General features: G+C 43.2%; 1 protein-coding gene across 4 annotated transcripts in view; it reads right to left on the reverse strand.

The window, feature by feature from the left end:
* The window catches only part of SYNE2 (spectrin repeat containing nuclear envelope protein 2), a 529925-nt gene that overhangs the window by 63609 nt on the left and 453871 nt on the right, over nucleotides 1-12445 (reverse strand). For all 4 annotated transcript variants that reach the window (XM_077464352.1, XM_077464354.1, XM_077464353.1 and 1 more), the window contains 3 exons: nucleotides 12170-12404; nucleotides 9227-9421; nucleotides 7749-7874 (listed from right to left, as the gene is read on the reverse strand). In XM_077464352.1, coding sequence (XP_077320478.1) covers nucleotides 7749-7874; nucleotides 9227-9421; nucleotides 12170-12404 — 556 coding nt within the window. The remainder of the gene's footprint in view (nucleotides 1-7748; nucleotides 7875-9226; nucleotides 9422-12169; nucleotides 12405-12445) is intronic.

Below are 12445 nucleotides of genomic sequence, written 5' to 3' on the forward strand. Positions count from 1 at the left end.
TCATAACAAGCATTTAAAAACTGGGAGCTAAATATAAAAAATATAAAAATAAAATAATCACAAGCAATGTAACAACTTGTTAAATAAAAGCAAACATGGATTTGCAAATTAATTAGTAAACAGATTAGAAAGTCTTTTGCCAATTTTAGGTGCGACTTGCATAGACATCTGTGAATGAGCCGCACAGATTCTTCAAAGTCGCACTGACATGCCACTTTAAAGTCGCACAACGTCAAAGCTGCATTCAACATGAACGAGGGCAATCCCAGGCAATCAACCAACTGATCAGTATTGATCCTGGACTGTCTCTTTAAAGTGGTTGTAAACCCTTAGACCCCTTTCACACTGGGGCGTTTTTCAGGCGCTTTAGCGTTAAAAAAAAAGCGCATGTAAAGCGCCTGAACGAAGCCTCATCTGCAATCCCAATGTGAAAGCCCGAGTGCTATCACACTGAGACCCCCTTTCACACTACGGTGTTTTTCAGGCACTTTAGCGTTAAAATAAGCGCCTGTAAAGTGCCTGAAAGAAGCCGCAACTGCAATCCCAATGTAAAAGCCAGAGTGCTTTCACACTGAGGCGCTGCACTGGCAGGGCATCAAAAAAAGTCCTGCAAGCAGCTTCTTTGCAGCACTTTTGGAGCGGTGAATACACCGTTCCTAAAGCGCCCCTTCCCATTGAAATCAATGGGAAGCGCCTGCAAAGCATTTTTGGCAGCTGTGCTTTGTGGGCGCTTTTAACCATTTGGCCACTAGTAAAGGTTAAAAGCGCACGAAAAAAAAGGTTGAGCGCCTCTAGTTTAAGCGGCGCTTTATGCGCTTGCAGTGTGAAAGGGCTCTTAAAGCACTTGGGCTTTCACATTGGGATTGCAGATGAGGCTTCTTTCAAGCTCTTTACATGCGCTTTTTTTAACGCTAAAGCGCCTGAAAAATGCCCCAGTATGAAAGGGGTCTTACAAACCACTTTGACCTACAGGTAAGCCTAGATTAAAGCGGGAGTCCGCCGGGAGTCTGCGTTTTTTTTTTTTTAAAAGCCAGCAGCTACAAATACTGCAGCTGCTGACTTTTAAAATAGTGACACTTACCCGCCCAGCGCGCCCGCGATGTCGGCACCCGAAGCCGATCTCTTGATCATCTCTCGGGTGCTGCCGCCACCATCTTGGCTATGGGAATCAGGAAGTGGAGCCTTTCGGCTTCATTTCCCGGTCCCCTACTGCGCATGCGCGAGTCGCGCTGCGTAATAAGAATAGTCCCCACTGTCTCTGGGATCCGTGTGTTTCCCAGCAGGCAGCGGGGGACTTTCAGTAAGGGGCGTAGATTCTGCGGAAAAGGGCGTGCCTTCTGCAGAATCTACGCCGGAAGTGGGTGCAGATACCTGTACTGTACAGGTACCTGCACCCCCCTCCCCCATGAAAGGTGCCAATTGTGGCGCCGGAGGGGGGGAGGATTCCAATGAGCGGAAGGTCCACTTTAGGGTGGACCTCCACTTTAAGGCTTGCCTGTAGGTCTAAGAAATATCTCCTAAACCTACACGGTTTAGGAGATATTTGCAAAAAGACAGGCACCGATGTCTACAGCGGCACTTAGGTGCACTGAGCATGCCGCTGCTAACAGTGATATGACGTTAGTGGAGGCTTCCGTGCGCATGCACAGGAGTGACGTCATCCCTGCTCTGGCGCTGTGAGTGGCTGGAGCAGCAATACCCGGAAAAAGATGGACGCTCCATGCTACAGGGGACAGGGGTGACATCGCTGGCTCCTGTGTCAGGTAAGTGACATATAACGGGCTAGTATTATGCTTTACCTTTGCAGGGAGACAAAGCAGAAGTAAACCCATCAGGGTTTACTTCCTCTTTAAGGCAGGGGTTTCTAACTGGTGGCCCTCCAGCTGTTGTGAAACTACAAGTCCCATGAGGCATTGCAAGACTGACAGTTAAAAGCATGACTCCCACAGACAGAAGCATGATGGGACTTGTAGTTTCGCAACAGCTGGAGGGCCGCCAGTTTGAGACCCCTGCTTTAAGGCCTTGTTCACACCTATGCAGGTTGCGGTTATATGTGATTTGACGGTGCATTTTGTGCTTTTTCACATGCATTTTTGATGCGTTTTTGGGAGGTGTCTGTCATGCAGGAGAAACCAGCTGAAACGCATAAAAAAACGCATAAAAAAAACGCAAGCACTGTGTTTTTGATTCGTTTCCACTGCATTTCCATTGAAGTCTATGGAACCACAAAAACAACCTGCTGCTGAAAAAAAAAGTCCCTGACCCTTTTCAAAAAACGCACCTCTTGGAAAATACAGAGATGTGAATATGACCCATAGGAAACCATGTTAAATGGACTGTAGTGCCTTTCTGCTAAACTGAAAAAAGAACTGAAAAATGCATAGGTGTAAACCAGGCCAGCAGGCCGTGCATGATCAGAATTCGTCCATTTCAGCAAGGACTGGCTCCGTTTCAATCCATGTATAGCAGTGGTCATCAACTCTGTGCTCAGGGCCCACTAACAGGCCAGATTTTATGTATTACCTTGGGGAGATGCAGACTTGAAAACTGCAATCACTGAGCAGCAAATCATATCACCTGTGATGTATTTCAGTTATCTTGCAAACCTGGCCTGTTAGTGGGCCCTGAGGACAGGGTTGATGACCACTGATGTATAGGCAGGCTGGTTGTGTACAAGTCAATCTACTGATCAACCGATTGACTCGTATACAACCAGCATGTCAGGTTTTTCCAGAACGATCAGTGCCGCCAGCAATACTGATTAGTGTGTCCTGAGGGTGGGGAAGGCTCCTTTTTTTTCCCGTTTAACCTACTGGTATGGCCAGCCTTATATCACTATAGGTAGGTTACATTTACGTGGAGCTCGTGTGGCCAGGTGCGACCACTAGCAAGAATCAGTAGAATTTTGCTGGCAGTTGTAAATGCTGGTGCAAACAGCTGCAGCTTTCAGCGGTACAAACCAATGGCAGGGGGCGCAGCTTTTTGCATGTAATTGCTCATCCAAGCAGTTACATGAAAATATCAAACCTAGACGCAGCCAATGTGCATGCAGGGTCTGCATTTCTGCTGAGGTTTGCCTGCACACAAACTGCCCACAGGAAATTGGCTGGTCTGCGTTCAGAATCCAGCAAACCATTTGCACACAAACTTTCAGATGAATGTAGCCTCAACTTGCCAGCATACAGCTGTGTACACACTATACAAATTTCAGCCACCTCTCACTCAATATCCTTCGACTGAAAAAATGAAGAAGCTGAAAGGAACGCTGTCAGCCACACAGCAGCTGCATCCAGTCAGATGTAGATGCTGTTTGGCTATTTTAATAGTAAGAATACATTAACCTCAGTGGGAGATTCCTCTGTCCGCAGTGTATAGCATGGATGGGGAAATCTGTGCAGGCTGAATGTAAATAATCTATGTGTGTGTACCCAGCTTCACACACAAGGGGGGTTATTTACGAAAGGCAAATCCACTTTGCACTATAAGCGCAAACGCACTTGAAATTGCACTGAAAGTGCACTTGGAAATGCAGTCGCTGTAATTCTGAGGGGTAGATCTGAAATGAGTGGAAGCTCTGCTGATTTTATTATCCAATCATGTGCAAGCTGAAATGCTGTTTTTAATTTTCCTTGCATGTCCCCCTCGGATCAACAGCAACTTTACTTCCAAGTGCACCTTCAGTGCAATTTCAAGTTCATTTTGCACTTTTAGTGCAAAGTGGAATAACCCCCTAACGATCCTTATTTTTGCAAAAGTGACATTTTCAGTCCAAAGAGATTTGAAAATGACAGGCGCATAAAATAATGATCCTTATTTTTATGTTGTAAACCTTTGTAAACTGAGTCTTTTGATGATAATGATGTTGCCTCTTCTCTGAAGTAGTATGTGTAGTGGAGTAAAAGAATGAGATCAAAATATTAATTGCTTATTCTTGCGACTAACTAGAAGGCCTCTTACACACTGAACATTTGGCCTTCTCTTTTATATACCTTTCCTCCTGGCAGCAGTGCTTTGGCAGGAAAAAAAAAAACCTTTGACACTTGTAAACGCATGTAACGCATCAAACGATTGCCCTTTAATTTAATTGCCAAGAATAATAATTTATTCTGGCCATGGAAATGAATGGACGCTCAAGCTTTTACATGCATCAAGCATTTTTTTTTCTGCCAAAACACTGCTGCTTCTAGATGTGCTTGCAGTGGGGTTTGTTTTTATGCCTCTAAGCACCTATGTATGCATGGACACATAGGTGAACATGAAGGAGCATTTAGAAACAGAAAAAAAAAACCCTGCCAGACCCCCCTAACAGCTGCAATAAAAAGTCCAGCGTGCATGAGGCTTAAAGGTGCCAACTGTTGTTCTCTGATAGAGATGAGCTCACTCGGCCATGTTCAGGTTCTTGTCCAAACCCACCTAAGTGAGGAAGGAAGCTGTCACTTTACTGGGCCAATCATAAGTGGCATTATATGCCCTGCAACACCACACATACACACCCCTATATACGCCTGATGCAGGAATGCCTGGCGCTATTGATTGACTCACTACAGGTGAAAGCCTCCTGGCAGGATACAGTGGAACCTTGGATTAAGAGCATAATCTAAAGCACTCGCATATCAAAGCAAGTTTCCCCATAGAAGTCAATGGAAACTAAGATAATTTGTTCCGCATTGAATTCTATTACATGCAATACCGCATGTGGCCAGAGGTGGGGGGCACCGGAGAGCCTCGGAAATACTCGTGGACAGCTCGGCTGAACTCAGAAACTCTCAGAAAGGCTGGGAAACACTCAGGAACTAAGTATTTCCGAGTGTTTCTAAAAATTTCTGAACGACTCCAAACCATTCCGAGTGTCACCGGTGCCCCCACACCTCTGGCCAAATGCGGTACTGCACACCACATTAGCTTGAATTCTGCTCGTTTTGCAAAAGAACAACGCTCGCAAACAGAGTCAAGATTTTTTTTTTAAAAAGTTGCTCGTCTTTCAAAACACTCATTAACCGCGTTACTCGTTAATCAAGGTTCCACTGTAGCTCAGGTGGGTTTAGAATAGGATCTGAATATGCCTAAGGTCATCCCTCTTCACTAATATACAGATACTTTGTTCAAAAAACATTGTATGTTCATCAGATCAGCTCTTTAGAGTAAAACTTCACTATCTCAATCAACATTTGTATTCCTTATGCTGCTAGTATTAGTAAATAGACAGTATATCATATTTACTTTTTTAAATTCTTTTTTTTACATTTCTTTACTTATTTCCTGGTTTTCAGGCCTAGGCAAATGATGTCATACATTCCAGGAGTCTTCAGGAGGGGAGGAGTTTTCTAAGCTAGCGGTTGGCTCATGCATCTGGAATGGGGAGCCTCTTTCTATAACTTGCAGCCTGGAAAGTCCAGACGTCAGGCTGGATGACAGCTTAGATGGAAAAGTGGAAAATAAGTTTGCAGAGAGCTACTTGTGGGATGCAGAACAGACCAAGCCAGAGAAAGAGGCTTGGGTGGCCTTGAAATGCATAGTTCCGCCCTCCAACATCCAGATGACATCATTTAATAAGTTCTGCTCTGCATCCTACAAGAATGTCTCCGCCATCTTGTTGCCTGACGTCTGTATTTTCCAGGCTGCAAGCTGTAGGAAGATCCCAGATGCATGACCTGACCGCTCACAGATTACATACAAAAAGTACTATTTATTATTCCCATGTGAGTTACTAACTTACAAGTATTTCTTAGTACTAATAATGCTGTGATTCTTTGGTGCCCCCCCCGGTGTGTTCTCTTGGTCCTGCAGGTTTATCAATCCACCCAGTACTCCTACTGGTTTGAGGTTCCCTGTTGTGAGACTGTTGTGCATTGGAAGCCCTTACTATATAATGAGCCTGATTTTAACTGTTACAATTTGAGTTACCATTTGTCTTTTCACCACAATAAATTTGTTAAAATACTACACTCAGATTGTGCACTGCTGTTCTTACCGGTTTGCCAAAGAAATTTTCCAACATGCTGGAAAATGTTTGTAACCATTCCTGAGATCATGTGCACAGTGTCCTACAAACTAGGGGAAATTCAATAAAGCTGCTGCGCCAGTTTTCTGGTGTTAATCCCTCTTGTTAATAATGTATTGCATCAAATTCATAAATTATATGCAACACTTTTGGTTTATTTAATGCTTCACTTTTTACATTGTAGTGCGAGGAATGCACCAAATTATAAATAAAATAGTGACACTTTGTATCTTTTGAAAGTGGAGCGAATTAAGACCAACTCCCTTTTGGTGTACAGAGAGAGAAACTTGCAAAAGTGTCTCCTGTGCGCTCTTAGCCCTTGTACACACGGTCGGAGAATCCATCGGAATGTGTCCTATCGGACTGTGTTGTCAGATAATCCGACTGTGTGGTATGCATAGGACTGATTCAATTTTCCAACATGTTGGAAATATTTCCCGACCAACTGGTCCGATCGGACATACTCTGATCATGTGTAGAGAATTCAGATTGGACCAAGTGCCACGCATGCTCAGATCAAATTCCTAGACCAAAGCTATTGGCTACTAGCCTGAACGTAGTCCCATCGTAACGAAATAACGTCATCACGTTCTGAATGATCGGATTTTCCGACAACTTGGTCCGACTGTGTGTATGCAACAGTTTCGGACACAATCCGTCGGACACAATGAGTCGGACAAAATCCGACGGATTTGGTTGGCAGAATGTCCGACCCTGTGTACAGGGGCTAAAAGTGGTGCAGCATGCGTCAGATTCAAGTACAAGTTCTAGACAGGTACTGTACATGAATTTGGTGCAATCCACATTCCAGTGGCCGCCGGTGGCATTTTGTTGGGGGGGGGGGGGGGGGGGCAGCAAACAGTATGCCACCGACCCATTGGTCGCACTTACACCATGGCGGCTTCCAATGCTCGGCGACTGCCTCCCATTCCCCTGCTCTCCACGGTTCTACACGGCAGCTTCCATTTCCCGCCTCCTTCTCGGTGGCCAATCGGGAGTCTTCTCTTTTTGGTCAATCAGAAAACAACCTGCTTTTGATTGGCCGGATTGAGGATCAGTGTTACAACAGGGAATATTCATTCCTTGTTGTAACACTTGGGTGGGCTCATGGCGCAACGCTCTTTGCCACCCCATTTTTAATCAGGTGCTTAAAAAAAAAAAAAAAAAACAGCTTCTGTAAGTTAGGCATCCGGTGTCCTGAAAAGGGCCGGATGCCTGAATAGGGGGTGGCCACGGCGGCCCTGGATAGATTTATGCTATGCATGCATTTATCCATTATTCATATTGTCAGGAGGTGAGGCTAGAGGGAGAGGAGGCGACGCCCGGGCACCCCTAATGGACAGGCCGCCACTGCCGCATTTCACTTTTAGAACAATGAGAGAAACTTTACAAAATTTGTTTGCAGCAGGGAATGTGATTGCTTGAATTGAAATTGTCACATAAAATGTGATAAAAACAGACACTTTTTGGATTACAGCTTTTAGTCAAAAGACTTGTTTAAACCCAAAAAAAAATTGTTTATACCCGAGATACATCAGAGATGACCTAACATTTATTTAGAATAATTCAGAAACTATAAAAATAAGTCGTTTTTGCAACTGCTGAAATTTTTTGGGGGGCTGTCATCTAAGTCCTGGCTTTACTAATTAGATTATATTTTAAGAAATAAACGACTCTGCCATTAGACACCACAGAGCCTTTTCCTATGTGCTTCCCCCAGCACATTCTAGGCACATTGATAACATACCTTAACAGTTTGTCTGAATCTTTGCAGGTCCTCGTGAAGTATCGGCAGTGGTTCATCTACTCTCGCTTTCAGGCCATGAAGAGATTTCCTTCTGTCCTCCACATTCTGTTCAAAATGTTCTCTCTTCTAAGAAGAACAATGAAAGGTTATGTCAGAGTAAAGCCTGGTATACATGATGTTATCGTACAAATGATTGTCTGGTTTTTTTTTGGGGTTTTTTTTTTGCATGCTAGTCTCCATATTGAAAACAAATAGGTTACTAAAGTTACAAAAATTGTCATACGACAGAATAATTCAGAAGTGATGTAATGTATTGATCTAGAATCGTACAAAAAAATAAAAAATTATAATCTGATAAATTTTGCATGACCTGACCTGATCAGCTCTGGAAAGCTGTGTACCAATGATCAGATTATTGCACGATCGTGTCAAAAGTGGTATATTTAGTTTAATTTATGATTGTTTGTATGGGCCTTAAAGAAGCTTTAAGGCCTCATTTACACAGGCACTGTAGCCCATACAGCATGAACTGGCTGTTTGTTTATGTGGCTGGAGCAACACCCCCCAATCCCTGCCGTGACAGCAGGCATCCCCCTCTATCCCTACATCTGCTGTCACAATTTAAAAACCACCTGCACAGCCACGCCTTTCATTTACAGGAATCTGTAAATGAATGAACTACAAAGGGCACACAGCTTGTAGTTGTCAATGAAATGTGAGAGTAATGGTGAGCTCTCTAATGCCGCGTACACACAATTGGAATTATGGTCGGAAAAAGATCTGATGCTTTTCCTGACGGAATTCCGCTCAAGCTGTCTTGCCTACACACGGTCACACCAAATTCCGACCGTCAAGAAGGCAGTGACGTACAAAACGTACGACGGGACTAGAAAAAGGAAGTTCAATAGCCAGTAGCCAATAGCTTCCATCTTGTAGTTGAATCTGAGCATGCGTGAGTTTATGCGCGCCGGAACTGCATACACATCAGAATTTCTGTTTTTTTTCCGTTGGGAAAATTGAGAACATGCTCTCAAATTTTTGCTGGCGGGAATTCGGCCAGCAAAATTCTGATGGTGCCTACACACGGTCATATTTTCCAATGAAAAGCTCTCATCGGACTTTTGCTGGCTGAAATGCCGATCGTGTGTATGCGGCATTATAGTTCATTGACACTTCCTACAGCTTTCAAACAAAAAGGCCATACAGGCAGAAAGCTGTAGGCAGTGTCAGCAGGAGACTGACAGTGCACCCGTGATCTGTTGATTGCTCCTGAGAGAGAAAAACAATAAATGTGATTTTTTTTTTATCTGCAATTTACATATTTTATTTTTTATTTTTGAAAGGATCAACTTAGCCTTTAACCAACAACTAATAAAGCTTTACTGTACAAATCCAACTTTAAAAGGTTCATATGGTGCAAAAAAATTAGAAAACGTAATAGTGTGTTATAAATAAAGGATATCAGAATTGCCACTTACCAGAGCCGTGTCATTGAAGTGGGTGAGAACTGCCTGTAACTGCAGTGTTGTTTTCTGCCACAAGTCTTGAAGCCGAGTCAGGTCACATTGCAGAGCTTCCTTGGACTCAGGTTCAGCTACAGCTAGTAAATCTTTACCATTCTCTACCACTGTGTTGTAAACAGACTGCAGCCTGTTAAGATGACGCTCTTTTTCCTGTAAATAATTCAGTGGTTCAGTGTAGATAGCATTTAAAAGGTAAAGTTTTGTGTATTTATCGTGAGAATATATTTTTATCATTTTACCTATGCAACATGAACTTGGCAATTACTTTCTAATTGCCTAAAGAGTACCCAAAATGAAAAATGTAATAAAAAAGGTAATATACAGAAGTATCCGATTTCTTAAATGGTCATTTATGCCTAGGGCACCTGTAAACCTGTACTTTTACTTATTTCATCCCTCATTTCCCTGTCAGCCAGCGCTCAAATCTCCCCTGACACCAACCTGGGGGGGTCCCCACAGCATCGTCCGTTACAATGCAGGGATAGTGGCCCTGTACTGTACTTGAGGAAGTCACAGTGTCTGCGATCACCGGAGTGTTATGTAGATGGCTGCAAGACCATTGCTAACCTTTTGAAGAGTGAAGGCCACTTAAGTAATTTGGGTAAGTTTATTACACTGGCCTTTTCCTCTTCCAGCTTCTGCTGGCATCGCTGTCCATGCTGCTAAAAAGGTCCCATGCAAAGTGCACTCGGTATCACTTCACCTGGGACAGGAGCCAGCAGCATAGTGGAAGCATTGGCTTATGTGCCTTCTGCACCATGCATTCTGATGCTCTGGGATGACGGGTTGGCAACCCATTGACAGCGATCTGGGCTTGCCGACCCACCATCCGAGAGCATGGGCATGCACATCCCTGGTTTGACATGGATAGAACAGCTTTTGGATGAATCAGAGCAGAGACTGCGAGCCAGGCCTTCTCATTCACATCAGTGCCGACCTCACAAATGTGCTTCTGAAAGAATGGTTAAGCATTCCCATAGACACACTTCACCTTGTAGACAGCCTTCCCAGAAGAGTTGAAGCTGTTATAGATGCAAAGGGTGGACCAACTCCGTATTGAACCCTACGGACTAAGACGCCATTAAAGTTTGTGTGCGTGTAAAGACAAGGGTCCCAATAGTTTTGGTAATATAGTGTGTGTGTGTGTATATATATATATATATATATATATATATATATATATACACACACATACACATATACACACACACACACACACACACACACACACACACACGCCACCTCTTGCATTATCTCTTTTATTTACCATTTACATTGCCTGGGGTATCGCTATATTCCCAGCACACTGACCAGAGAGGTTCGGCTGCTGTGTGACTGTCCGCCATCCCCTCTTCTCTGTTGTCCAGTCCTAGAACTTTTGTATATTGTGAAGGGGTTTGCATAATACAAAGATTTCTGTGATTGGGCAAGAGAAAAGGAGGGACGGGCACAGCAGCTGCACATGACTCTGCAGCTTCTATATCTAGGACCCAAAGGTTCACTGTCCAATTGCCAGAAGTATAGCTTCTGGCACACAGTAAAAATGTAAATAGTAAATAAAAGAGATAAAGTCTGCAAAGTGGCATACACCTCGTTGGACATTAGCCCCTTTATCTTATAAACCAGCAACTTTTTAAGACCCGTAATTCCTGGAGTTCTTCTGTAAATGTTAACTTGCAGTGTTTTTCCTTTCCATAAATGATTTACTTGCAACATTGTCTTTGAACTTGCTAGAGAATTTGACTCATACAGGAACAGTCTGTACTGTAGCAGAGCCCTCTCCCTCCTTGCATAACATAGCTTTCTCCTCTATTTGAAGTGTCTAGTTCAGGGATCTCCAAACTACGGCCCTCCAGCTATTACGGAACTACACTACTACAAAACCCTGACATTCACAGACATGACTAAGCATGATGGGAATTGTAGTTCCTGAACGACTGGAGGGCTATAGTTTGGAGACCCCTGGCTCTAGTTCATAGGTTCTCAACCTGTGGCCCTCCAGCTGTTAAGGAACAAGTCCCATAAGGCATTGCAGTTACAAGCATGACTTCCAAAGGCAGAGGCATGATGGGACTTGTAGTTCTGCCGCAGCTGGAAGGCCACAGGTTGCGCACCCATGGTACTAGTTACTCTTTGTGCTGGCACAGCTCCTCTGCTCCTCCCCTCACCTCCCTACAACCGTTTTTGTGGCTTCTGGTGGAGGAGAGAAGGCGAATACTATATATAGTGTCACTTAAGTGTCAGCTCCGAGTCTGCTGACATATCCAAGAAGATGGTGCCCAAAAAAAATCTTGGGGGCTTCTAGATGTCTACACAAGGGAGGCTTTTACAGAGAATAAAAATATGCACAAAATACATCAAATTCACATATTTTGAGAAGATTGTTGGTTAAAAGAACGGTTTGGCGCCCTTATTTAATAGGTGTGCGTTTTCTTAAAGGCTTGCATCACAACAAAACAAAGGAACAACGTGACTAACTTAAGGAATTACTAATAAATTATGGGATTTTGGAAAATAATTGGCTGCACATGGGATGATTTAGCGGTGTCAAATTAAAGGGAGGGTGTATACGTATGCAATTAAATATTTTGCATTTTTGATTGTGATTACTTTAAAACACTTTGCAGAAATAAGTTTATAATAATATAAAAGAATCTATAAAAAAAACTAAACAGATTCACCTTGACTTAATAGTCTATGGCAAATCCTTCAACGGGGTTAATACTTTTTATAGGCAATGCATATCTAAATAATCCTTGAAAATTTATTTGCTTTAACAGAGTATTTCCTTTATCACTAAAACGAAAAAGTACAATGGAACCAACCTGGCACTAGAGATCATCAATAATACTTTTGTATAAATATGACTACACAATAGCACCCACAGAACAGACTCACCTTAAAATCGTAAATGAGTTTTTCAGCATTGATTAGGCTGTGACATTTCTGTGGACTGACACTGGATAGAGCAGCCTGCACCCCACTCAAGTAATTTTCAAGTCTTTGTTTAGAGACTCTGAACTGCCTCCACTGCTTCAGTAGAATGGTGTTCTCTCGGTTCCTCTGCTGCACCAGGCTTATCACACTCTGCCACTTCTTCTTTAAGGATGTCAGCTTTAAAATGACCTCACCTCTGAAAAAATAAGATATAGCTACTATAGATCATGGCTGTGA

The sequence above is a fragment of the Lithobates pipiens genome, unplaced genomic scaffold, assembly GCF_037356315.1.
Source record: "Lithobates pipiens isolate NorthernLeopardFrog02 unplaced genomic scaffold, aLitPip1_a1.2 Scaffold_30, whole genome shotgun sequence".
NCBI classification, from domain to species: Eukaryota; Metazoa; Chordata; class Amphibia; order Anura; family Ranidae; genus Lithobates; species Lithobates pipiens.